This window comes from Oncorhynchus clarkii, chromosome 18 (genome assembly GCF_045791955.1).
Source record: "Oncorhynchus clarkii lewisi isolate Uvic-CL-2024 chromosome 18, UVic_Ocla_1.0, whole genome shotgun sequence".
Classification (NCBI taxonomy): Eukaryota; Metazoa; Chordata; class Actinopteri; order Salmoniformes; family Salmonidae; genus Oncorhynchus; species Oncorhynchus clarkii.
This window is the reverse complement of record NC_092164.1, coordinates 5742756-5770575: the sequence shown is the minus strand read 5'-3', so window position 1 is coordinate 5770575 and position 27820 is coordinate 5742756. Positions and strand designations below refer to the sequence as shown.

At 47.6% G+C, this 27820-nt stretch overlaps 1 protein-coding gene across 7 annotated transcripts in view; it reads right to left on the bottom strand.

Moving 5' to 3' along the window:
* Positions 1 to 27820, bottom strand: part of LOC139372921 (R3H domain-containing protein 1-like) — a 52934-nt gene that overhangs the window by 9161 nt on the left and 15953 nt on the right. For 3 of the 7 annotated variants that reach the window (XM_071112786.1, XM_071112789.1, XM_071112785.1), the window contains 17 exons: positions 24421 to 24712; positions 20584 to 20628; positions 19309 to 19404; positions 14607 to 14703; positions 13952 to 14090; positions 13667 to 13807; positions 13360 to 13468; positions 12896 to 12991; positions 12737 to 12762; positions 11404 to 11457; positions 11078 to 11295; positions 9324 to 9671; positions 8479 to 8624; positions 8038 to 8145; positions 2915 to 3175; positions 2571 to 2691; positions 246 to 379 (listed from right to left, as the gene is read on the bottom strand). In XM_071112786.1, the coding sequence (XP_070968887.1) occupies positions 246 to 379; positions 2571 to 2691; positions 2915 to 3175; positions 8038 to 8145; positions 8479 to 8624; positions 9324 to 9671; positions 11078 to 11295; positions 11404 to 11457; positions 12737 to 12762; positions 12896 to 12991; positions 13360 to 13468; positions 13667 to 13807; positions 13952 to 14090; positions 14607 to 14703; positions 19309 to 19404; positions 20584 to 20628; positions 24421 to 24660 (2379 nt within the window). In that variant the 5' untranslated portion in view covers positions 24661 to 24712. The remainder of the gene's footprint in view (positions 1 to 245; positions 380 to 2570; positions 2692 to 2914; positions 3176 to 8037; positions 8146 to 8478; positions 8625 to 9323; positions 9672 to 11077; positions 11296 to 11403; positions 11458 to 12736; positions 12763 to 12895; positions 12992 to 13359; positions 13469 to 13666; positions 13808 to 13951; positions 14091 to 14606; positions 14704 to 19308; positions 19405 to 20583; positions 20629 to 24420; positions 24713 to 27820) is intronic. The other 4 variants (XM_071112787.1, XM_071112790.1, XM_071112788.1 and 1 more) reach the window with 4 other exon arrangements.

Genomic DNA, 27820 nt, shown 5'->3' with positions numbered 1-27820 from the left:
GTCGGATCCCTTTCAAATCTCTTTTCAATACAATCCTCAAACTATTTAACATTTCAGAGTTCGGTTGATCTAATTATAAGATTTTCAGTCAGGCAAAGATGTTCACAAGAGCAAGATGTTCACAAGAGCAAGATGTTCACAAGAGCCAGATCAAACCATGTCAAAGCAAAAGGAAAGGACAAATCTATTTTTTTTCTTTATTTAAAACCCAACAGTTTAATAATGATAAGCCAATAAGAACGTACCTGATAAGACGGCATTGAAGGGTACTGGACCATGAAGGCTGTCATGTGATTTCCCATATTGCTGTGCTGCTGGTTGTTCACCAGGTTCTGATGCGGAGGGCCTTGGGGCGGATTTGGCATCACAGCATGGTAACCTTCAGTAACATTAGGACGTTACAATTCACTTCTATTGAAATAATCTAGTGAGATGTAGAACATTTAAATTCATTGTTTTTAAACAAAATGGTGCCATTAATCCTATTCACAACGACTATGAATGAATGAGCCGAAGTGAAATGAGAAACATATTTAATATGCCTCTGTTGTCTTGGGAGATGATCCCTCTAGCAACGCCAAAAGGGCGGTCTCTCTAGCAACGCCAAAAGGGCGGTCTCTCTAGCAACGCCAAAAGGGCGGTCTCTCTAGCAACGCCAAAAGGGCGGTCTCTCTAGCAACGTCAAAAGGGCGGTCTCTCTAGCAACGTCAAAAGGGCGGTCTCTCTAGCAACGTCAAAAGGGCGGTCTCTCTAGCAACGTCAAAAGGGCGGTCTCTCTAGCAACGTCAAAAGGGCGGTCTCTCTAGCAACGCCAAAAGGGCGGTCTCTCTAGCAACGCCAAAAGGGCGGTCTCTCTAGCAACGTCAAAAGGGTGGTCTCTCTAGCAACGTCAAAAGGGTGGTCTCTCTAGCAACGTCAAAAGGGTGGTCTCACTAGCAAAGTCAAAACGGTGCTGGAAATAGTAGTGCTTGTTCCATAGTGGACAGCTGAATGTCAAGGTTACAGCCTGCTGCTTCTCACAGAGAAATCCAGGGACCGCATTAGTCGTCGTCGGCCTTTTGTAAAAAAGGTGACCGGAACATTCTTTAGCCCCAATGAGGAAAAGTGGAACAAGACGAGACCAATAGACAATGAATGGTTTCATATGTGAAGGAGCGGGACACTATTTTGACCACCCTCCAGTCTCTCTCCAGACCTCTACTCACAAACCAAGCATGAAATGACTCTCCCATTATATCCCCCACACACCATTCCACCTGAGCACACACAGAACAGATTGGATTGCCTTGGTACAGCAGGTGAAATAGGAAGTAGCTAACAGGTGCTTTATGCCTATTGTCAGTGTGCCTTTATGTTGTAATCTGCAGGACTGAACAGTTCCCAAAAGACACATTGTAATAACACAGATGACGACCCTGAAGGAACAGGAAGTAATCATCATTATGGCCGCTGGAGAAGAAGAGTTGAGGGGCTGAATAGAGACCGCTGGAGGAGAGAAGAGTGAGAGACTGAAGAGAAGTGAGGGGCTGAAAAAGAGACCGGTTCACTGTGAGAATCATAGAACTCTCAGACAGCATCCCGGCCCCGCATTCTGCCACTCCGATTTCCAGGTATTCATCACCAACACCTCTGTGTTCCAGTCCAGACTCCTGGTCTTCATCACCAACACCTCTGTGTTCCAGTCCAGACCCCAGGTCTTCATCACCAACACCTCTGTGTTCCAGTCCAGACTCCTGGTCTTCATCACTAACACCTCTGTGTTCCAGTCCAGACTCCTGGTCTTCATCACCAACACCTCTGTGTTCCAGTCCAGACTCCAGGTTTTCCCATCAACACCCCTGTGGTCCAGTCCAGACTCCAGGTTTTCCCATCAACACCCCTGTGGTCCAGTGTGGCTGAGCTAAGAGTGTGGTGAGGTTGTAGGTTCAATTCCCACAAGCATAATTTATACTGAAGCCTTCAGCAAAACTGTTTAATTGCAGAAGCAACTTCCTTATGCAAGTGGTTTGTAAACAGTCATTATTTTCACTGTGTCTGGATATTCCACTGTTTATGCACTAGTAGACAGTATATAGCCTAATTTGTCCCTCTGCTCAGCCCCAAGAGATGCCTCCTAATTCCCCCGACAGACGATAGAGTAGCATTCCTCCACATTAAAGCCAGTAAATGGCCACAGTGCTGCGTTCAGCAGGAGGCAACCAGTAAAAAGGAGCTGTGTTGAGGCAGGAGGCTGTAGCTAACAACCAGTAAAACAGAGCTGTGTTGAGGCAGGAGGCTGTAGCTAACAACCAGTAAAAAGGAGCTGTGTTGAGGCAGGAGGCTGTAGCTAACAACCAGTAAAACAGAGCTGTGTTGAGGCAGGAGGCTGTAGCTAACAACCAGTAAAACAGAGCTGTGTTGAGGCAGGAGGCTGTAGCTAACAACCAGTAAAACAGAGCTGTGTTGAGGCAGGAGGCTGTAGATAACAACTGTGTCCCCCCAGGGTGCAGAGAAACAGAATACTGCAGCTCACTGGGAGACAGCTCAGTTAATCAAGACAAACACAGAGAGAGAGCAGTGTGTGTGTTTACCTGGCTGCTGGGGAAGAGGCTGGGTCTGGGGGCTGGTGTAGTGCACGGGGCTGACAGGGCGATAGTGCTGGTTGCAGTGGGAGTGGGGGTCCTGGGCTGGAGCACAGTAACATGTGTGCATCTACAGGAGAGGAAGGACAAAGAGCAGACAAGAGTTTCTCTGGTCACCTTGGATTCTGAACACTTTTCTCAAAGAGGATCTGAGGTCAATCTAGATTGTGATCATCTCTGGATAAGATCACTGATATTACTGAAGGAGACTGAGACCAACAAGTAGGTAGGAAGTAGACGATGCCATGAGATGGTGTGTTGACTGATCATGTGAGTGACTGTAACTGTTGTACCTGCTGTGGCATGTAGCCCTGCTGCTGCTGCATGACCGGCTGGCTCATAGGGTGTGCAGGGCCGGGGTAGACCTGGGTTTGCCCCACCACAGGGGGCCCTGGAGGGGCCACCATGTAGCCAGTCTGCTGGTGCTGCAGGGGGGCCTGGAGCACCACAGGGCCCGAGGGGTACATGGCAGGGTGGGGGCCGCCGTTAGTGACGTCGCTGGACGCCTGGCGCACCACACTCATCTGGCTGAACTGGGCAGCCAGCCCTTCTTGCTGTGGGGAGAGAACAATGCTGAAAACAACATGTGTACTGTCTGGACAAGTCCTTTATAATGGTCCAATCCAATCAAATCAACAGACAGGGCCAGAGGCAACGTGCATCAAGACCAGGGACCAAATCATTAGGGTCATATTTATTAGGGCACACCGTAGCAAAACATTCTGAAACAGAAAATGAACGTGTCTTATTGGAGCCAAGTTCTAGTCATCTCTCTCCGTTTCAATCAGTTTTCTACCGTTTGATGCTGAACACCACCCAGGGAACCCAAACGGGGTATTTATAGCACCAGAGTAGGCTACCTCAGTCTAGGTCATCTACGACAAGCTGTTCAGTGGCAGGAAATTGGAAGTTTAGCGTATCTACTCATGGATTATTCAACATCTGGTATTGAATTAATGATTACAAACTGTCAGTAAATCAGCCATAGAGGGATGTGTTGGGTGAAAGCAGGTCAGGAAAGGAGGACAACAGAACGCAGCCCGATCTAGTCTACCTAGCAGAACACGGCCCGATCTAGTCTACCTAGCAGAACGCAGCCCGATCTAGTCTACCTAACAGAACGCATCCCGATCTAGTCTACCTAGCAGAACGCATCCCGATCTAGTCTACCTAGCAGAACGCAGCCCGATCTAGTCCACCTAACAGAACGCAGCCCGATCTAGTCCACCTAACAGAACGCAACCCGATCTAGTCCACCTAACAGAACGCGGCCCGATCTAGTCCACCTGACAGAACGCATCCCGATCTAGTCCACCTGACAGAACGCGGCCCGATCTAGTCCACCTAGCAGAACGCGGCCCGATCTAGTCCACCTAGCAGAACGCGGCCCGATCTAGTCCACCTAGCAGAACGCGGCCCGATCTAGTCCACCTAGCAGAACGCGGCCCGATCTAGTCCACCTAGCAGAACGCGGCCCGATCTAGTCTACCTAGCAGAACGCGGCCCGATCTAGTCTACCTAACAGAACGCATCCCGATCTAGTCTACCTAGCAGAACGCATCCCGATCTAGTCTACCTAGCAGAACGCATCCCGATCTAGTCTACCTAGCAGAACGCATCCCGATCTAGTCTACCTAGCAGAACGCAGCCCGATCTAGTCTACCTAGCAGAACGCATCCCGATCTAGTCTACCTAGCAGAACGCAGCCCAATCTAGTCTACCTAGCAGAACGCAGCCCGATCTAGTCTACCTAGCAGAACGCAGCCCGATCTAGTCTACCTAACAGAACGCATCCCGATCTAGTCTACCTAACAGAACGCATCCCGATCTAGTCTACCTAACAGAACGCAGCCCGATCTAGTCTACCTAACAGAACGCATCCCGATCTAGTCTACCTAGCAGAACGCAGCCCAATCTAGTCTACCTAACAGAACGCAGCCCAATCTAGTCTACCTAACAGAACGCAGCCCGATCTAGTCTACCTAGCAGAACGCATCCCGATCTAGTCTACCTAGCAGAACGCATCCCGATCTAGTCTACCTAGCAGAACGCATCCCGATCTAGTCTACCTAGCAGAACGCATCCCGATCTAGTCTACCTAACAGAACGCAGCCCAATCTAGTCTACCTAACAGAACGCAGCCCGATCTAGTCTACCTAGCAGAACGCATCCCGATCTAGTCTACCTAGCAGAACGCATCCCGATCTAGTCTACCTAACAGAACGCAGCCTAATCTAGTCCACCTAACAGAACGCAGCCTAATCTAGTCTACCTAGCAGAACGCAGCCCGATCTAGTCTACCTAACAGAACGCAGCCTAATCTAGTCTACCTAACAGAACGCAGCCCAATCTAGTCTACCTAACAGAACGCATCCCGATCTAGTCCACCTAACAGAACGCATCCCGATCTAGTCTACCTAACAGAACACATCCCGATCTAGTCTACCTAGCAGAACGCATCCCGATCTAGTCTACCTAGCAGAACGCATCCCGATCTAGTCTACCTAACAGAACGCATCCCGATCTAGTCCACCTACCAGGGCAATAGGGCTGTTTTATCTAACCTTTATTTTACTAAGCAAGTCAGTTAAGAACAAATTCTTATTTTACAATGACGGCCAACCCTCCCTTAACCTGGATGACAGGGCTAACTGGGTAACGGGGCCATGTTCCACCTAACCGGGGCCATCTTCCACCTAACCGAGTAACTGGGCCATGTTCCACCTAACCGGGGCCATGTTCCACCAAACCGGGTCACAGGGCTAACAGGACTAACTGGGTAACGGGGCCATGTTCCACCTAACCGGGGCCATCTTCCACCTAACCGAGTAACTGGGCCATGTTCCACCTAACCGGGGCCATGTTCCACCAAACCGGGTCACAGGGCTAACAGGATCACAGGACTAACTGGGTAACGGGGCCATGTTCCACCTAACCGGGGCCATGTTCCACCTAACCGGGGCCATGTTCCACCAAACTGGGGCCAAGTTCCACCAAACCGGGGCCATGTTCCACCTAACTGAGTAAATGGGCCATGTTCCACCTAACTGAGTAACTGGGCCATGTTCCACCTAACTGAGTAACTGGGCCATGTTCAACCTAACTGAGTAACTGGGCCATGTTCAACCTAACTGAGTAACTGGGCCATGTTCAACCTAACTGGGCCATGTTCAACCTAACTGAGTAACTGGGCCATGTTCAACCTCACTGAGTCACTGGGCCATGTTCAACCTCACTGGGCCATGTTCAACCTCACTGGGCCATGTTCAACCTCACGGGGCCATGTTCAACCTCACGGGGCCATGTTCAACCTCACGGGGCCATGTTCAACCTCACGGGGCCATGTTCAACCTCACGGGGCCATGTTCAACCTCACGGGGCCATGTTCAACCTCACGGGGCCATGTTCAACCTCACGGGGCCATGTTCAACCTCACGGGGCCATGTTCAACCCCGGGGTACGGGGCCATGTTCAACCTCACTGGGTAACGGGGCCATGTTCAACCTCACTGGGTAACGGGGCCATGTTCAACCTCACTGGGTAACGGAGCCATGTTCAACCTCACTGGGTAACGGGGCCATGTTCAACCTCACTGGGTAACGGGGCCATGTTCAACCTCACTGGGTAACGGGGCCATGTTCAACCTCACTGGGTAACGGGGCCATGTTCAACCTCACTGGGTAACGGGGCCATGTTCAACCTCACTGGGTAACGGGGCCATGTTCAACCTCACTGGGTAACGGGGCCATGTTCAACCTAACTGGGTAACGGGGCCATGTTCAACCTAACTGGGTAACGGGGCCATGTTCAACCTAACTGGGTAACGGGGCCATGTTCAACCTAACTGGGCCATGTTCAACCTAACTGGGCCATGTTCCACCTAACCGGGTCATAGGGCAAACAGGGTCCTGTTCCACCTCACTGGGTAACGGGGCCCTGTTCCACCTCACTGGGTAACGGGGCCCTGTTCCACCTCACTGGGTAACGGGGCCCTGTTCCACCTCACTGGGTAACGGGGCCCTGTTCCACCTCACTGGGTAACGGGGCCCTGTTCCACCTCACTGGGTAACGGGGCCCTGTTCCACCTCACTGGGTAACGGGGCCCTGTTCAACCTCACTGGGTAACGGGGCCCTGTTCAACCTCACTGGGTAACGGGGCCCTGTTCAACCTCACTGGGTAACGGGGCCCTGTTCAACCTCACTGGGTAACGGGGCCCTGTTCAACCTCACTGGGTAACGGGGCCCTGTTCAACCTCACTGGGTAACGGGGCCCTGTTCAACCTCACTGGGTAACGGGGCCCTGTTCAACCTCACTGGGTAACGGGGCCCTGTTCAACCTCACTGGGTAACGGGGCCCTGTTCAACCTCACTGGGTAACGGGGCCATGTTCAACCTCACTGGGTAACGGGGCCATGTTCAACCTCACTGGGTAACGGGGCCATGTTCAACCTCACTGGGTAACGGGGCCATGTTCAACCTCACTGGGTAACGGGGCCATGTTCAACCTCACTGGGTAACGGGGCCATGTTCAACCTAACGGGGCCATGTTCAACCTAACGGGGCCATGTTCAACCTAACTGGGCCATGTTCAACCTAACTGGGCCATGTTCAACCTAACTGGGCCATGTTCAACCTAACTGGGCCATGTTCAACCTAACTGGGCCATGTTCAACCTAACTGGGCCATGTTCAACCTAACTGGGCCATGTTCAACCTAACTGGGCCATGTTCAACCTAACTGGGTAACGGGGCCATGTTCCACCGAACTGGGTCATAGGGCAAACAGGGTCATGTTCTACCGAACTGGGTCATAGGGCAAATAGGGTCATGTTCTACCGAACTGGGCCATAGGGCAAATAGGGTCATGTTCTACCGAACTGGGCCATAGGGCAAACAGGGTCATGTTCTACCGAACTGGGTCATAGGGCAAATAGGGTCATGTTCTACCTAACAGGGTCATAGGGCAAACAGGGTCATGTTCTACCTAACAGGGTCATAGGGCAAACAGGGTCATGTTCTACCTAACAGGGTCATAGGGCAAACAGGGTCATGTTCTACCTAACAGGGTCATAGGGCAAACAGGGTCATGTTCAACAAGCACTCAGTTGCAAGACATTTTGCAACAGAAAACAAGGTTCTGGGTTCCCATTGGATAAACTGCTGGTTTCAAATGTCTTCTGCCTAATGAACATGATCCAGGACCCTGCTGAACACTTATTCAATCACAAAGTCTTCCCAGATAAAGATGGCTTTCCATCATACATTACATCAAAGATTCTGTATAAAAATATACACGTCTGGAATTAACACACGTCACGACCATGTCTTATAAAAGATCACCTAATTAAGTGACAAGGTGCTGAAGAGGGAACTGGACAGAAACAGACAGGTGGGAGAGAGAGAGGATTGATAGGTACCAAAGTGTATTGTTGGTTAGAGGAGAGTGGCAGGAACTGAGGAGGAGGGTAAGAGATGGTTGAGTACTGGATCGGCTGTGGAGCAGAGGGCTGGAGATGCCGAACCGGCTGAAGGAGGAGAAAAGGACAGAACAGAGGGAAAGAGAGGAGAGAGACCTCCATTAAGTTAAGAAGTCAGAGGTGATTGAATAGGAGGAACTAGAGCTGGCTGATTAATATCACAATTAATTGAACCTGATTGATATCTGGATAATTCACTCAGCCCTAGCTCGTAGATGATGAATGTTCTCTGGAAAATTAGGAGGCATGAATTAAAAATGATGGATTCTAATCTACTATATTAATTGAGAACAGGTAGAGTAAAGAAATGACTGCATGCAGGGAGTGAATGGGCTTTCTGGAGAAAGAAGGGATACATGAGCTGTCGACTCATTGACTGACCTGGGAGAGGACGTGATTGGCTGGCTGGTGCGGGGCTGGGGGCGGTAGGGGAGGGGCCAAGGGCTGCTGGCTCCTCCCACCTTGCTGTGAGGTCATCGAGGGGTTGTAGACCACAGCACTGCCGTCAGGGTTCACAAAGGGTTGGCCTGCAGGTGGGGAACAACAAACTTAGATACACTGTAGACCAGGGCTGCCCAACCCTTTTCCTGGAGATCTACCGTCCTGTGGGTTTTCAGTCCAACCCTCTTCCTTGAGATCTACCATCCTGTGGGTTTTCAGTCCAACCCTCTTCCTGGAGATCTACCGTCCTGTGGGTTTTCAGTCCAACCCTCTTCCTGGAGATCTATCATCCTGTGGGTTTTCAGGCCAAAACCTACAGGACAGTAGATCTCCAGGAAGAGGGTTGGACTGAAAACCTACAGGACAGTAGATCCCCATGAAGAGGGTTGGACTGAAAACCTACAGGACAGTACATCTCCAGGAAGAGGGTTGGACAGCCCTGCAGTATAGGACAGTGTAGGACATTTGAGTATAATTTAGTCAATAGGAGTTATGCTATAGTAACATGTATCCTGAATAATGACTAAACCATGAATATATACACAGTTTTAAAAATTTGACCCAAAACAAAATATGTAGTTTATGGCAATTTCAGCAACAGTCTAAGAGAAGAGCAGACAGACTTATAGACTGAATAAGAAGTTTGTTTTACAAGAACTATGATCAAAACCAACCAGGAATAAAACATCACATCAAACCCAAAATAAAGACAGCACACAGAGACAAGCCAATCCAGCCTATATGAACTGAGGGACGAGGAACAACCCTGATCAGAAGATACCAACCTGTGTGTGGGTTGACCAGTATACTGCCAGGCGGTATCCCTGTGGCTTCCGGAGGAAGCAAATAGTAACTAGTAGCATTAGCAGTGGCCTGGGTTGGCGCTGGGCCGGATGCAGGCGCCGGGACATTCCTGCTGCCCCGATCATAGTGTACAGAAGTTCTACTACTGCTGGGGGCCGTGGCAGCGGAGGACGCAGAGGAGGAGGAGGGTGTAGGTAGCACGGTGCTGGGGCCCCCGACAGGGCCGGCTGCCTGGGTTAGAGCAGCTGGGACAGGGAGAGGCAGGTGGAGTACTTGGGGGCGAGAGATGGAACTCGTAGAAGACCCTACACTATTAGAAGACTCAGAACCTAGAGGAGGGAGGGATGAAAAGATCACTAAAAGTCCTACAGAGAGGATCAAGAAAGGCGTCCTATAGGTGTAACCCTCATTGTAAATTAGAATCTGTTCTTAACTGACTTGCCTAGTTAAATAAAACGTAAAAATAGAGGCAGTGGCTTGTAACACATGCACAGCCAGCCTCTGGGCAGGGGTACAAGGGCGACAGCTATTGGTCACTTCTGCGGTAACAGGGGTAGAAGCAGCATAGCCATTGGTCCATTCAAAAGTGGGACACACGGTGAGTGAATTCATTGGCTATAGGTGATATTTGTCCCTCGATAGGGGCTCATGCAAGATGCCCACAAAGTGTAATGTAAGTGGTCCACATAGTATAACCACAAACATGTTATTAGTTTGTCAGTAATGCAACCCACAGACAACTTTTCCTGGTGTAGAACGTCAAAGCTGGTCTTCTGGCACGTACGCAAACCTCTAATATTTCATGTCAAAAGCAAAGCCATCAGGAGCTTTGAAATCTGGACAGAAAAGAGGAAAACTGGGCTCCAGTTTGGTCTCTGGACGTATTACTGGAGAGGAGAGAAACACGTCTCTCTGTCTTGCCAACAGTAAAAGCCAATGAATTCAGAATTGTGATGACCATCATTCTTCATGTTTTCTACACAAACTAAAACAACCAGCGCTTAAAGAAATTGGGGAAACTAACAAAATTAGAAAAAAAAGCTAAAACCAAAAATGCTAAAACCAAAAGATGCGAAATGATGCCAAAGAACCAAAAAGATGACATGCACTGCATGCAGAAGAGATGAGCCACAGGACAGAGCGAACAGGAACACAAAATGGCCTCCAAGTAGCAGCAGAGCTGATGTTGTGCTGCACAAAGTGAGCCCCAGTCTTCGTAAAAACAACGTTAAAGAAAAAACTCTAGCAAAAAAGCTGTCTGGCGCAGTCAGTGCACTGTGGAAATGGAATCACACGAAACCAAGAGGAAAAGCCTCCAGAACAGAGGCAGCAACAACAACAAAAAGATGATCGAAAAGACAAGGAACGAGGAAGAACCAAAACAGCATAAACACAGAAAACAGGGTCTCCATTCCCCCAGTATGCCTGTATTAAACAGGGATGGTGCACACAGACACACAGTGAAGGACCAATTCCAACTCATGTCAGTCAGAAACTAGTGTATCACATTGTCTAAGGGTGACTGACCACACTTGGGGTAAATCAGTAGTCATGGACACAGAACACTTTTTTTTTTCTTCCATTCTTAGGGTTCATTCTGTTATTAAAACAGGTGCTTCACTATGCTGTGGAACAAAGCAGACTGGACACGATACTTCGCACGTGCATTTGACTACGTGTGCATGAGCCAGTGCGCCCCCCCCCCCCCCCCCCCCACCCTCCCCCTATTACTTGCCTGTTTTGGAGAGGCGTCCGGTGCTCTTGCTGCTGGCTGAGCTGTCTCCTCTGATGAGGACAGAGATGCTGCTGAAGCTGCTGGCCTTGGTCATGGTCGGCCTCAGGTTACGGTTGGAGCTGTCTGAATCAGTGCTGCTCCACGGCCGGGCATCACAGTTCTTGGGGTCATTCTCAGAGCTGCTCTGTCTACTGCTGGCTGACCGCCCGTCCCCTAGTCTGAGGAAACAAGGAATGGGTGGATATGTGTGTGTGTGTGTGTGTGTGTGTGTGTGTGAGTGAGTGAGTGTGAGAGAGAGAGAGAGATCTGTGACAGAAAGGAAGTACCTGAAGAGTTGCCGCCTCTGTTGTGTGCTGATACAAGCCTCTTCATCAGGGCTCCTGCATGGGGAGATGACCATGCAACATTATCAAAGGGTATCGAATCCACGTTGGACCAACCAGACGAGCCGTCCACGTTGGACCAGCCAGTCAAACCCCGTCCACGTTGGACCAGCCAGTCAAACCCGTCCACGTTGAACCAGCCAGTCAAACCGGCCACGTTGGACCAGCCAGTCAAACCGTCCACGTTGGACCAGCCAGTCAAACCGTCCACGTTGGACCAGCCAGACAAACCCCGTCCACGTTGGACCAGCCAGACAAACCCCGTCCACATTGGACCAGCCAGACGAGCCGTCCACGTTGGACCAGCCAGTCAAACCGTCCACGTTGGACCAGCCAGTCAAACCGTCCACGTTGGACCAGCCAGTCAAACCGTCCACGTTGGACCAGCCAGTCAAACCGTCCACGTTGGACCAGCCAGTCAAACCGTCCACGTTGGACCAGCCAGTCAAACCGTCCACGTTGGACCAGCCAGTCAAACCGTCCACGTTGGACCAGCCAGTCAAACCGTCCACGTTGGACCAGCCAGTCAAACCGTCCACGTTGGACCAGCCAGTCAAACCGTCCACGTTGGACCAGCCAGTCAAACCGTCCACGTTGGACCAGCCAGTCAAACCGTCCACGTTGGACCAGCCAGTCAAACCGTCCACGTTGGACCAGCCAGTCAAACCGTCCACGTTGGACCAGCCAGTCAAACCGTCCACGTTGGACCAGCCAGTCAAACCGGCCACGTTGGACCAGCCAGTCAAACCGGCCACGTTGGACCAGCCAGTCAAACCGGCCACGTTGGACCAGCCAGTCAAACCGGCCACGTTGGACCAGCCAGACAAACCGGCCACGTTGGACCAGCCAGACAAACCGTCCACGTTGGACCAGCCAGACAAGCCGTCCACGTTGAACCAGCCAGACAAACCGTCCACGTTGGACCAGCCAGACAAACCGTCCACGTTGAACCAGCCAGACAAACCGTCCACGTTGAACCAGCCAGACAAACCGTCCACGTTGAACCAGCCAGACAAACCGTCCACGTTGAACCAGCCAGACAAACCGTCCACGTTGGACCAGCCAGACAAACCGTCCACGTTGGACCAGCCAGACAAACCGTCCACGTTGAACCAGCCAGTCAAACCGTCCACGTTGAACCAGCCAGTCAAACCGTCCACGTTGGACCAGCCAGTCAAACCGTCCACGTTGGACCAGCCAGTCAAACCGTCCACATTGAACCAGCCAGACAAATGTTGTAAGTGTCAAATTAAACTGATATGTGAATGATATTTACCTTCCATCTAGATGGAAATGATCTCCCTGTGGAAAAAAAAAATACATCTATTTGAATGTCTTACTTAATGTCATTTGCAGTCCATAAAGCCTATCCATATTTTACTTCATAATAAACACAAATGCATCATTAATCTAAATTGATTAGCCAAAATCTCACATCTGGTGCAAATATCCTGTCCCTGGCTCTCTGATAGTCTTCCTCCCTCTCCTCGATAGATTTGCTCCTCCTGTCGTCTTTCAGGCGCATTCGTATCTGCAAGCACATGCACAACTTAGCCTAGCCAGCAGCTTCCGCACAGCTCAGCCTAGCCAGCAGCTTCCGCACAACTTAGCCTAGCCAGCAGCTTCCGCACAGCTTAGCCTAGCCAGCAGCTTCCGCACAGCTTAGCCTAGCCAGCAGCTTCCGCACAGCTTAGCCTAGCCAGCAGCTTCCGCACAGCTTAGCTTAGCCTAGCCAGAAGCACCAGATTGTCACCCTCTCAAAGACATATCGCTGAGGATGCATCCCAAATGGAACACTATTCCCTATATACTTTACTTCTGTTGACCAGGGCCCATAGGGCACTATATAGAGAATAGGGACACAACGTGACATTTGATTGGAACACAGAAACGGCCTACCATGCCGTCTTCCCGGTCGAAGCTGGCGTTGTCTCTTTTGAGAATGTAGCGTTTTTGGAAATCATCCGTTTTGTCGTCTTTTATGTGTTCTGAGAATTTTTGATCTGGTCTGTGGAAGACAATTTACATTGCTGGAAGTTTAGAGAAGTGGGGGGGGGGGAAACCTACACCAAATACATACTTTCTACTTTCAAAGCAATTTGATGTATTTAAGCTTCATAGAATGTAATAAAATGTATTATTGTGGTTTAGTAATAATGTATTTTAAAATGTTTTAAAACTGACTGGTATCAACTGAAAAACATACATTCTTGTATTGCTAGTTTTGTTGATGATGACAGACTTCCCAGTGGGGTCAACATTGTGATCCATGCCAAAGTAGGCAGCCACTCGATGTAGCAGCATTCTATGGTACGAAGTCATGGGAGGGAATTTCCTCTTCTGGCTTCTAGGAAACACAAGAGCTGAATGAGCTTCACTGAAAGGCTAAAATAATACAACTATAGAATTGAATTCAAATAAAATTGCATTAACTATAAATTAATAAAAATACATTAAATCAATCAATAAATGTATTTATTAAATATCTTACTCATTATTACTGATAAAATCCAGAATGTCCTGCTCCAACTTCAACAGCATCATTCTGTCTCTGGGGTTGTTCTTTAGAGTGTTGACCAGGAACACATGCAGGTCTATTCCAGTAGAGTCTGTGTAGTCCTGGCTGGAATCTAGACACAAGAGGACCAGGTAGTGTGTAGATTGATGAGGGGAAAAAACAATTAAATTCATTTTAGAATAAGGTTGTAACAAAAGTGGGAAAAAGTCCAAGGGGTCTGAATACTTTCCGAATGCACTAATTGGGCTTACGTTTACAATGGTCATATATAATATATTCATATTCAACGGGTGTTGTGCATTAGTAAATAAAAAAATTGGTTATTGTGCGCTCTGGCACACTCCAACGTGAGTGCTCTGAAACCGGGAGTAGACAGCCAGAGTGAATTTACGAACGCACCCATAGTCTCCTAGGATTCTATTCTATTCTATTAGATTTCTCAGAGAGCTCCATGTTCCGGAATCAGTTGATTAGTTCTCTAGACTAAAGCTCACAACATGTCTCCAAGGTCCTGTATTGTAACACACAACCGTGTCTGTCTGTCTGAAAGGCAGCGATGGCCATTATATTTTCTCTCACTATTTTCAACACAAAGATAATCAACCTCTCCGCCAATTCTCCCACACACCTCTTGACAGCATTTTCCTGGACATCTTCTCTGGTTTCTCCACATTCTCTTTCTCCTCCTTGGCAGACAGCTCCTCCTTATCAAAGGACTGGGATATCTGGATGTGAATTTGAAGAGTAAGAAATAAAAGCTTCAGTGGTAGCTACTAGCAATATCCCCATGATTAAGTCTGTATCCTAAATGGCAGCCTATTCCCTATGGGCCCTGGTCAAAAGTAGTGCACTACATACAGTGAGGGGGAAAAAGTATTTGATCCCCTGATGATTTTGTACGTTTGCCCACTGACAGAGAAATGATCAGTCTATAATTTTAATGGTAGGTTTCTTTGAACAGTGAGAGACAGAATAACAATAAAATCCAGAAAAACACAGGTCAAAAATGTTAGAAAATGATTTGCATTTTAATGAGGGAAATAAGTATTTGACCCTCTGCAAAACATGACTTAGTACTTGTGGCAAAACCCTTGTTGGCATTCAGAGGTCAGACGTTTCTTGTAGTTGGCCACCAGGTTTGCACACATCTCAGGAGGGATTTTGTCCCACTCCTCTTTGCAGATCTTCTCCAAGTCATTAAGGTTTCGAGGCTGACGTTTGGCAACTCGAACCTTCAGCCCCCTCCACAGATGTTCTATGGGATTAAGGTCTGGAGACTGGCTAGGCCACTCCAGGACCTTAATGTGCTTCTTCTTGAGCCACTCCTTTGTTGCCTTGGCCGTGTGTTTTGGGTGATTGTCATGCTGGAATACCTATCCACGACCCATTTTCAATGCCCTGGCTGAGGGAAGGAGGTTCTCACCCAAGATTTGACGATACATGGCCCCGTCCATCGTCCCTTTGACGCGGTGAAGTAGTCCTGTCCCCTTAGCGGAAAAACACCCCCAAAGCATAATGTTTCCACCTCCATGTTTGACGGTGGGGATGGTGTTCTTGGGGTCACAGGCAGCATTCCTCCTCCCCCAAACACGGCGAGTTGAGTTGATGCCAAAGAGCTCCATTTTAGTCTCATCTGACCACAACACTTTCACCCAGTTGTCCTCTGAATCATTCAGATGTTCATTGGCAAACTTCAGATGGGCAAGTATATGTGCTTTCTTGAGCAGGGGGACCTTGTGGGCGCTGCAGGATTTCAGTCCCTCACGGCGTAGTGTGTTACCAATTGTTTTCTTGGTGACTATGGTTCCAGCTGCCTTGAGATCATTGACAAGATCCTCCCGTGTAGTTCTGGGCTGATTCCTCACCGTTCTCATGATCATTGCAACTCCACGAGGTGAGATCTTGCATGGAGCCCCAGGCCGAGGGAGATTGACAGTTCTTTTGTGTTTCTTCCATTTGCGAATAATCGCACCAACTGTTGTCACCTTCTCACCAAGCTGCTTGGCGATAGTCTTGTAGCCCATTCCAGCCTTGTGTAGGTCTACAATCTTGTCCCTGACATCCTTGGAGAGCTCTTTGGTCTTGGCCATGGTGGAGAGTTTGGAATCTGATTGATTGATTGCTTCTGTGGACAGGCGTCTTTTATACAGGTAACAAACTGAGATTAGGAGCACTCCCTTTAAGAGTGTGTGCTAATCTCAGCTCGTTACCTGTATAAAAGACACCTGGGAGACAGAAATCTTTTTGATTGAGAGGGGGTCCAATACTTATTTCCCTCAATAAATTGCAAATCAATTTCTAACTTTTTTGACCTGCGTTTTTCTGGATTTTTTTGTTGTTATTCTGTCTCTCACTGTTCAAATAAACCCACCATTAAAATTAGACTGATAATTTCTTTGCCAGTGGGCAAACATACAAAATCAGCAGGGGATCAAATACTTTCCCCCCTCATTGTAGGGAATAGGGTGCCATATGAGAAGTACACTAAAATTAAAATAGACAGAATTAATTAGCATGTCACATTAAGAACTTGCATCTAATTATCCACACAATCGCACACCTGGTTTGAAGTTAATGAAAACATATTTAAGGGTTTAACATGTTTAGCTTGTGAAAACAAGTACACGTCGACCGACCTCATTTTAAAAAACCATCCGATTTACTACGAGAGCACCGTTTTCATTACCAATACCAGCTCAGCTAAAACCCTGTGCTGCACAGAGTGATAAACCTTCCTCCTCTACGTACGATAATCACCTCGGCAATTACATCACAACGATTAACATCGTTTTATTTCATCTTTAAAACACCTGAAAATCATACATCATTTTGACATTACAGTGATGTGACTAAACAAACACTAACAGTACATGGACCTACAGAGGAGTGAATACTGAGAGTCAAATATAGATCTGCTTTATGTTGGGGGAAGAGAATACATCCAATAGAAAGCCTGTCTCACCTTCTACACCTTCACATCCATCAATAGAAAGCCTGTCTCACCTTCCACACCTTCACATCCATCCAATAGAAAGCCTGTCTCACCTTCCACACCTTCACATCCATCCAATAGAAAGCCTGTCTCATCTTCCACACCTTCACATCCATCCAATAGAAAGCCTGTCTCACCTTCCACACATTAACATCAATAATTTCCTTTATTGTACCACAAGAAAGAACTCCCTTTGGAAGACTTGTTGTAAGACAAGCATAGAAATACAATAACTAGAATGGGGGGGAAGCCCCTCATATCACAGCCACTTGACACACGCTTTAATTATATTTTATAATGGTGGCAGGTAGCCTAGTGGTTAAGAGCAGTGGGCCAGTAAAGGTCGCCGGTTCAAATCCCCGAGCTGACGAGGTGAAAAAATGTGTTGATGTGCCCTTGCCCTAACCCCCTAATTGTGCCTGTAAGTCGCTCTGGATAAGAGTCTGCTAAATTACTAAAATATGAATTGTTAAATGTCTAAGGCTTAGCGAGCATGGAGAATATAACAACCATTTGACAGTACTGACTTGAATGAAAATGTACATTCCTATCATTCCAGTTGTGTGTGTTTCAAGGCCTTCTCAGGATCCCAGCCTTGACCTTGGTTTAACCCCACTACTCATCTTAATCTCTGCTGCGCTTCATTCCCTGCTCTGATTCACTATTCAACACTAGTAGAAAAGGCAGAGAGGAGCTAAAAGCTGAACAGCACACTGAAACTCCGCCTGCGACCTAAATGATACCCTATTCCCTTTATAGGGCACTACTTTTGACCAGGGCCCAGAGGGAATAGGGTGCCATTTGGAACACATATTCAGAGTGCTGGCTGCAAGACGCTTAAATTAAATACCACTTCAGGATAGAGGCAACTGGGTAAAGAAGTTAGGAGCCAGTGGTTTCTGGAAGGTAGATATAATGTTTACATTAGTGATATAATGGTAGCCTAGCGGTTAGAGCGTTGGGCCAGTAACCAAAAGGTTGGTAGATCAAATCCCCCAGCTGACAAGGTACAAATCTGTCCTGCCCCTGAACAAGGCAGTTAACCCACTGTTCCTAGGCCGTCATTGTAAATAAGAATTTGTTCTCAACTGACTTGCCTAGTTAAATAAAGGTAAGAAAAATAAGATATCCTCTGCCTCTCAGGGAGGCTTTGCTGTAGTTATTCAGCACAACTGGTTAACAAAATAACTAATATTACTACAGGAACGCAACAAAGAAAGAGATGTGAGGAAGGGAGCGTCAGTGGAGAGACGGCGAATGAGAGAGCGGAAGACAGAAAGAGGAGAAAAAGAGGGAGGAAGAAGAGAAAGATAGATAAGAGTGAAGAGTGAAAGAGGACTGAATAGAACTCAGAGGGAGGGGGTTAAATCTCACTAGTTCAAGGAAGTCTATCCATTTAAACACCCAGTCAGGGTTTCCTAGTAACCGGTTTCACAGCAAGGACAATGCATCTTTACAGAGAAGTAGAATCATTTCATTTCTCGTCTACACCAAGGAAACATCTCCACTCAAGGAGAAATAATTGGTATAAAAAAATTGCAACTTAACATAGAAAGACAACCACCCCCCCCAAAATAACCTATATAACTTCAAACACCATTAGCCAAGGACATGTTTGAGTGGTGCTGACAGACAAAGGAATGGGTTGGAGGAAGCCTGACATCATAGTGACAACCTTACTATTCAATTATATCAATCCACAGGACTCCATGTTCTGACACGTGAAAATACAATCTTCTCGAAGATGGATGTGAGTAATACAGGACACACACACCGCAGGTACACACACACACCCAACGGCTGGTGGTGGAGAACACCCTCGTGGTTTTGATGAAGTTAGTGCTGACTGGATGAAACGCCAGGCCCTCAGAGGCCCTCTAGCTTCTGGCTCGTGTGTGTGTCCGGTGAGAAGGCAGAGTGACGTTTGTGAAATGAGCCACAGCTAATGTGGTAGAAGGAGTCGTCTGGGGGTTTACCCAGAGGTGTGTGTCTAAAGGTTTACTCAGAGGTGTGTGTGTGTGTGACTAAAGGTTTACCCAGAGGTGTGTGTGTGTGTCTAAAGGTTTACCCAAAGAGGTGTGTGTGTGTGTCTAAAGGTTTACCCAGAGAGGTGTGTGTGTGTGTCTAAAGGTTTACTCAGAGGTGTGTGTGTGTGTGACTAAAGGTTTACCCAGAGGTGTGTGTGTGTGTCTAAAGGTTTACCCAGAGAGGTGTGTGTGTGTGTGTCTAAAGGTTTACCCAGAGGTGTGTGTGTGTGTGTGTGTGTGTGTGTGTCTAAAGGTTTACCCAGAGAGGTGTGTGTGTGTGTGTGTGTGTGTGTGTGTGTCTAAAGGTTTACCTGAGGATCTGGTGTCAGCTGGTGTGCAGTTAGAAAGGGAGGAGAGGACTCTTCACAGACAGCCAGGCTCCGTACTAACTTTACCTTGGCCCTGGACTGAGGGAGAGTACAGTATATTGACAACGGTTAAAAATATATTCCTTTAGATGACGTGCGTTGATCATATCAAAACGCGAACCGACCAAGTAAAAATACAAACCAAGACGTAAAGGCCAGCAAGCACCAAGCAATCACGACCAACAGACCATGTTCAGACCTCAAAATGACTTGGGTGAATCCAATATCCATGCATGTAACTAACGTGATGGTTAGCAAACACCAAGCAATCACGACCAACAGACCATGTTCAGACCTCAAAATGACTTGGGTGAATCCAATATCCATGCATGTAACTAACGTGATGGTTAGCAAACACCAAGCAATCACGACCAACAGACCATGTTCAGACCTCAAAATGACTTGGGTGAATCCAATATCCATGCATGTAACTAACGTGATGGTTAGCAAGCACCAAGCAATCACGACCAACAGACCATGTTCAGACCTCAAAATGACTTGGGTGAATCCAATCCAATCCAATACAATCCATGCATGCAACTAACGTGATGGTTAGCAAACACGTAAATAAGTCAGTTTAAACATCTGAACATCATGCAAATGAAGATAAATAATACTAACGCACCACCACAAGTCGGGATGTTTTTAAAGGGATGACTTAAATCACGTGTCAGACTCATTCCACGGGATGTTTTTAAAGGGATGACTTAAATCACGTGTCAGACTCATTCCACGGGATGTTTTTAAAGGGATGACTTAAATCACGTGTCAGACTCATTCCACGGGATGTTTTTAAAGGGATGACTTAAATCACGTATCAGACTCATTCCACGGGATGTTTTTTAAAGGGATGACTTAAATCACGTGTCAGACTCATTCCACGGGATGTTTTTAAAGGGATGACATAAATCACGTGTCAGACTCATTCCACGGAGGGCAGAGTGTCTGCAGGTCCCTTGTACTCGATTGATAAATGAAGGTTACTAATTAGTAAAAAAAAAACTGCACTCACCTGGTTGTCTAGGTCTTAACTGAAAGGACAAACCCCAAACCCTCTGACACTAGGGCCTCCACGGAATGAGTATGAACCCCCCTGTTCACTACATCACAAGAACCAAGTCAACAGCAGGCAAATATATAATAAGACATATGGGATAAATCCGTCTTCTCAGCAGAAACACCTGAGATAAAATGATAATGTTGCCAGGCAGACTGTACCTTAGAGCCCCTCACCGACTGGCCAGCTGATACAGGAGACGGCTGCTGTACCAAACGGTCCACAAAAAGGAGGAGTTTAGCTAACAAGACTACAAGGTTAATGAATATCGTGGTCCAGAACAACAGGAAGGCTGAATACATACGTACATACATGTTGGATGTCAACGTGCATCCTACTAAAGAGATCGGCCAATCAATATAGGCATGTGACAAAACACGAGGAGCAGCCCTTTATGGACCAAGATGAATTCTCACCCTCGTGATTCAAACACCTTCCTGTCTGAGAAATTAGATCCAGAGTCTGAATACTATGTATATTAAAATGTATTTTCTCTCTGACCCAGTTTCACATCCCTCTCTCTGACCCAGTTTCACATCCCTCTCTCTGACCCAGTTTCACATCCCTCTCTCTGACCCAGTTTCACACCTCTCTCTCTCTGACCCAGTTTCACACCCCTCTCTCTCTGACCCAGTTTCACACCCCTCTCTCTCTGACCCAGTTTCACACCCCTCTCTCTCTGACCCAGTTTCACATCCCTCTCTCTCTGACCCAGTTTCACATCCCTCTCTCTCTGACCCAGTTTCACATCCCTCTCTCTCTGACCCAGTTTCACATCCCTCTCTCTCAGACCCAGTTTCACATCCCTCTCTCTCAGACCCAGATTCACATCCCTCTCTCTCAGACCCAGTTTCACATCCCTCTCTCTCAGACCCAGATTCACATCCCTCTCTCTCAGACCCAGTTTCACATCCCTCTCTCTCAGACCCAGTTTCACATCCCTCTCTCTCAGACCCAGTTTCACATCCCTCTCTCTCAGACCCAGTTTCACATCCCTCTCTCTCAGACCCAGTTTCACATCCCTCTCTCTCAGACCCAGTTTCACATCCCTCTCTCTCAGACCCAGTTTCACATCCCTCTCTCTCAGACCCAGTTTCACATCCCCCTCTCTCAGACCCAGTTTCACATCCCCCTCTCTCAGACCCAGTTTCACATCCCCCTCTCTCAGACCCAGTTTCACATCCCCCTCTCTCAGACCCAGTTTCACATCCCCCTCTCTCAGACCCAGTTTCACATCCCCCTCTCTCAGACCCAGTTTCACATCTCTCTCTCAGACCCAGTTTCACATCTCTCTCTCAGACCCAGTTTCACATCTCTCTCTCAGACCATTTTCCTGTCATGTAGACTAGAGCAAAGAGAAGTGTTCTCAGTTTGAAGAGGAGCAGGAAGCAGCGGGGGACGACATCTCAATGCCTCTGCTCTTCGTGTGTGTGTGTGTGTGTGTGTGTGTGTGTGTGTGTTCGAGAGCGTGTGTGTGTGTACAGGGAGAGGTCCTAGAGAGTCAGAGACGAAAGCTGAGTCTGATTTAGACAGAACGGCTGGCAGGCTCCATGCTCCACTCGGGCTGCTGCTGAGACACCGTCTGTACACACACACACACACTCCCCCTCTTCTCCTGGCCCCGTCCTCTAAAACCAACCAGAGGACAGTTCCTTTCCCCACTGCGCTGGAGGGTCAGATAACATTAATGAAATAAAGATGGAAATGGACCATTTCCAGGCATGTGTATGACCCTTAGAGACAGTGAGTGGCGCGCACGTGTGTGTGTGTGTGAGAGACAGTAGGTGTGAACGCACCAGTAGATCAGATAATTGAACAGGGCAGAAAGGAAAGGGACAAAGAGAGAGGAGAGAGAAGGAAACGCTGACGTCTGCACTACAAGGTACCTGGCCTGAGAAAGAGAACGTGGCAGGGGCAGATGGTGGCAAAGTCACAGAGGAGAGACACACAGAGAAGTGCACCCCCCTCCCTCTCTCCCCCCCATCCGGCACCCATTCAGTCTCTCTCTCAGGGTGACACACAGGAAGTTTGTAGATAAGCCAGGATTTGAGATCCAGATTATCTGTCTTCTTCAGTCTGGCTGGGGCGCCAGCCACCGACCACTTTCACTTCTCCTGCTTCCCATTTATACTGCTGCCTGTCAACATTACCTCCAACCCAGACACAATACTCTCTCTGCTGCCTGTCAACATTACCTCCAACCCAGAGACAATACTCTCTCTGCTGCCTGTCAACATTACCTCCAACCCAGAGACAATACTCTCTCTGCTGCCTGTCAACATTACCTCCAACCCAGAGACAATACCCTCTGCTGCCTGTCAACATTACCTCCAACCCAGAGACAATACCCTCTGCTGCCTGTCAACATTACCTCCAACCCAGAGACAATACCCTCTGCTGCCTGTCAACATTACCTCCAACCCAGAGACAATACCCTCTGCTGCCTGTCAACATTACCTCCAACCCAGAGACAATACTCTCTCTGCTGCCTGTCAACATTACCTCCAACCCAGAGACAATACTCTCTCTGCTGCCTGTCAACATTACCTCCAACCCAGAGACAATACTCTCTCTGCTGCCTGTCAACATTACCTCCAACCCAGAGACAATACTCTCTCTGCTGCCTGTCAACATTACCTCCAACCCAGAGACAATACTCTCTCTGCTGCCTGTCAACATTACCTCCAACCCAGAGACAATACCCTCTGCTGCCTGTCAACATTACCTCCAACCCAGAGACAATACCCTCTGCTGCCTGTCAACATTACCTCCAACCCAGAGACAATACTCTCTCTGCTGCCTGTCAACATTACCTCCAACCCAGAGACAATACCCTCTCTGCTGCCTGTCAACATTACCTCCAACCCAGAGACAATACTCTCTCTGCTGCCTGTCAACATTACCTCCAACCCAGAGACAATACTCTCTCTGCTGCCTGTCAACATTACCTCCAACCCAGAGACAATACTCTCTCTGCTGCCTGTCAACATTACCTCCAACCCAGAGACAATACCCTCTGCTGCCTGTCAACATTACCTCCAACCCAGAGACAATACCCTCTGCTGCCTGTCAACATTACCTCCAACCCAGAGACAATACCCTCTGCTGCCTGTCAACATTACCTCCAACCCAGAGACAATACCCTCTGCTGCCTGTCAACATTACCTCCAACCCAGAGACAATACTCTCTCTGCTGCCTGTCAACATTACCTCCAACCCAGAGACAATACCCTCTGCTGCCTGTCAACATTACCTCCAACCCAGAGACAATACCCTCTGCTGCCTGTCAACATTACCTCCAACCCAGAGACAATACCCTCTGCTGCCTGTCAACATTACCTCCAACCCAGAGACAATACCCTCTGCTGCCTGTCAACATTACCTCCAACCCAGAGACAATACCCTCTCTGCTGCCTGTCAACATTACCTCCAACCCAGAGACAAAGAAACATTTTGCTGCACTGCATCAGCACATCTTCTTCCACCAACTTGTTTTAGCTGTTACATTAGAGTGTTTTAATGACTGATCCTGAGCTCAATCACATTACCATAGTTAAATTATATTACCATATTTACATTGTTGGTAAAACATGTTCAAATTGTGTCTGTGATAGAATGGAAAAGTGATCTTCTCATTGGTCCACACTAAAAGGCTATATAATGGAAAAGTGATCTTCTCATTGGTCCACACTAAAAGGCTATATAATGGAAAAGTGATCTTCTCATTGGTCCACACTAAAAGGCTATATAATGGAAAAGTGATCTTCTCATTGGTCCACACTAAAAGGCTATATAATGGAAAAGTGATCTTCTCATTGGTCCACACTAAAAGGCTATATAATGGAAAAGTGATCTTCTCATTGGTCCACACTAAAAGGCTATATAATGGAAAAGTGATCTTCTCATTGGTCCACACTAAAAGGCTATATAATGGAAAAGTGATCTTCTCATTGGTCCACACTAAAAGGCTCTGTTTATGTTTACACCGGGGTGTTTACCTGTGATGTTTCCCTCTTGTTGTCACAGCAGCTTCCGTCTTGGTGACCGGTGGCATTGTGTTCCGGCACCAGGCTCCCAGCCGGTTTGGGTTTGTCCTTCACACTGTTCCGTCTGCTGTCTGCTCCTAATGTTGTGGTGCCGGTCCAGTCTGCTGCCTCCAGCTCCACTCCAGCCTCACAAACCTTCATGGTGTCAGTCCTACTGATGTCCTTTACAGTAACAGGATCAGACATCCTCATCAGACGCACAGCTTACAGAGAGTCTCTATACAGCACTGCTGTTACTGGGGTCCTGGAGATGGAGAAAGAGACAGACGATGGAGAGACACTGGGATTTTACTAATCAAAATGCTAATCATTTTCCATTAGAGCTACATCAAAAGACATCTTACACCTACAGTCAGAGAAGAGAGAGAGAAAACATGGGCATTGAAATATCATGCATTTACAGAGAGAAAACATGGGCATTGAAATATCATGCATTTACAGAGAACAGAGAGAAAATATGGGCTAAAGAGACATATTGTAAAGGTCTATTAGTTAGAACATCTGAAATCGAATGACTACTGTAATGGGGCTAATGCAGGGACAGTGACAGTGGTTTTTGGTAATAATGTGGCCTAATTATGCAGCAAGTGTCTCTTGCAGTAGCATAGAGAAGAGGGATGGGGAGGGTTAGGGAAGGAGATATCATAGAGGAGACATCCTAGAGAGAAGAGGGAAGGAGACATCATAGAGAGGAGAAGAGGGAAGGAGACATCATAGAGAGGAGAAATCCTAGAGGAGAAGAGGGAAGGAGACATCATAGAGAGAAGAGGGAAGGAGACATCATAGAGAGAAGAGGGTTAGGGAAAGAGACATCTGGTTTATGAGAGCTGTGATTAATGATTTTAATTAGAGGTTGAGAGGCCCCATCTGATTCAGTCTCTGACATTAACACTGTGGCTCTGTGCCTCTGTCTCAATTTAACTTTCCTTGATTCCTTCTCAAACCCCATGACGGAGAAGGTCAGAGGGGAGTGACCAATTCATTTTGAGGATAGAAGAATCCAAGAAAGACGCATCGAGAAAGAGCCTGTGAGACAGCCCGTACTATTGGAGGACAGAGCTTGTGGCTATAGAAAAATACCACCGTGGATTTCAGAATGTTCAGAGTGCCTCCGTGACCCCACGGCCCTCTCTATAGGCAGTTATCAATACAACGCCCCAATGCAGTGTGGAACGTTCCATTTGACTGCTGATGGGCAAGGAGACCACCAGCTCCTCTAAACCATTGACAACTGTGTGCCGTTTAAGGGCTTGTTAAATAAATCTAACGATTTGGTTTCAATATCATCCCCTCTTGAAGAGCAGTCAGGACTACACATTTCCCAAAATTCCACATTTAGTTTCAGAGTTACACAGCAAGGAACTGCATGCTTTTCATTATCTGTAAGTTCAGCAATTGATGATGTAATTTCAGATAGGTGAAGGTAGCATTTTACTAGAGAACAGTAGGCTGGCTACCCAGGGAAAAGTACTGGAGAACAGTAGGCTGGCTACCCAGAGAAAAGTACTGGAGAGCAGTAGGCTGGCTACCCAGAGAAAAGTACTGGAGAGCAGTAGGCTGGCTACCCAGAGAAAAGTACTGGAGAGCAGTAGGCTGGCTACCCAGAGAAAAGTACTAGAGAGCAGTAGGCTGGCTACCCAGAGAAAAGTACTGGAGAGCAGTAGGCTGGCTACCCAGAGAAAAGTACTGGAGAGCAGTAGGCTGGCTACCCAGAGAAAAGTACTGGAGAGCAGTAGGCTGGCTACCCAGAGAAAAGTACTGGAGAGCAGTAGGCTGGCTACCCAGGGAAAAGTACTGGATAACAGTAGGCTGGCTACCCAGAGAAAAGTACTGGAGAGCAGTAGGCTGGCTACCCAGAGAAAAGTACTGGAGAGCAGTAGGCTGGCTACCCAGAGAAAAGTACTGGAGAGCAGTAGGCTGGCTACCCAGAGAAAAGTACTTGAGAGCAGTAGGCTGGCTACCCAGAGAAAAGTACTGGAGAGCAGTAGGCTGGCTACCCAGAGAAAAGTACTGGAGAGCAGTAGGCTGGCTACCCAGAGAAAAGTACTGGATAACAGTAGGCTGGCTACCCAGAGAAAAGTACTGGAGAACAGTAGGCTGGCTACCCAGAGAAAAGTACTGGAGAACAGTAGGCTGGCTACCCAGAGAAAAGTACTGGAGAGCAGTAGGCTGGCTACCCAGAGAAAAGTACTGGAGAACAGTAGCCTCACATCAGTCAAAGCACAAACTGCTGATAGATGAGAATTCACAAACGGCCATTCTGAGTGAAGAAGTGCAACTGAAGAACGAAATCAGTCTGATGCCGAGCAGACATTACAATAAGAAGTATTGTAGATCTACATTTACAAAACACAGGAAGTGTTATCTTTCTGCATTAGGGCGACACCTAAGATTAACTTGCTCGTTATCTAAGTACGTGGCTGAATGAATAACGTCACGGTGCATCATATTGTGTGAGCTTTCTGCTGTGTTTGAGGTGTCAAAGCCCGTTGAATGAGTTATCTGTACAGCTGCCACTGCAGCTTGATTTCTTCCTCTCCGTTCTGGGCCGTCTGCTTCTCCACATCTCCTCAGAACAGCGCGGGCCCGTTGCCCTAGCGACGCCACACAGACCGTGTCCTTCAGACAAGCATGCCGTCAAAACTTTGTGTCTCTCGCTCACATTCGCTTGTAAAATGTCTAAACTCAAACATATCATTTCGGTAGCTCCTACCTCCACATGTATAACTTTATGAGCTGCATTGCCTGCCTTCGCAATTAGTTTATTTTCGTTTGCACTCGTTAGCATATTTTGCTAGCAATATTTTGCTGTTACTTGTGCTAATTTTGTTGTTATTCTGCTAATAGACGCCCAATGGGCTTCTTTGCATTTTTGTGTACTAAGCCAGTAGTACCCTGAATCCCGGTGTGAGAGAAGAACGGTATGAGGATGACAATCTGGAAACCGCCCAACCCTACTATAGATATTCCAATACAGCCATCTAGTTTATCCCCTGAATGGTAACTTGTTAACTCGCCATAGACGTCATTTGTTGTTAGGCAACTAGCCAATTTGACGTGGTCCCTCAGTCAATGTCGTCTATCAGCAGCAATCCTGATTAAACCCTTATTAACAATGTTGAAAGGGGATAGATAGTGTTAGCCAACTTCACTAGATAGACCTGGGTTGGTGGGAGAAAAACGACATTAGGTCTACCGGTAGCTAGCAATGTAAACATTATCATCAGGTAGCTAGCGCTGTAAACATTATCATCAGGTAGCTAGCGATGTAAACATTATCATCAGGTAGCTAGCGATGTAAACATTATCATCAGGTAGCTAGCGCTGTAAACATTATCATCAGGTAGCTAGC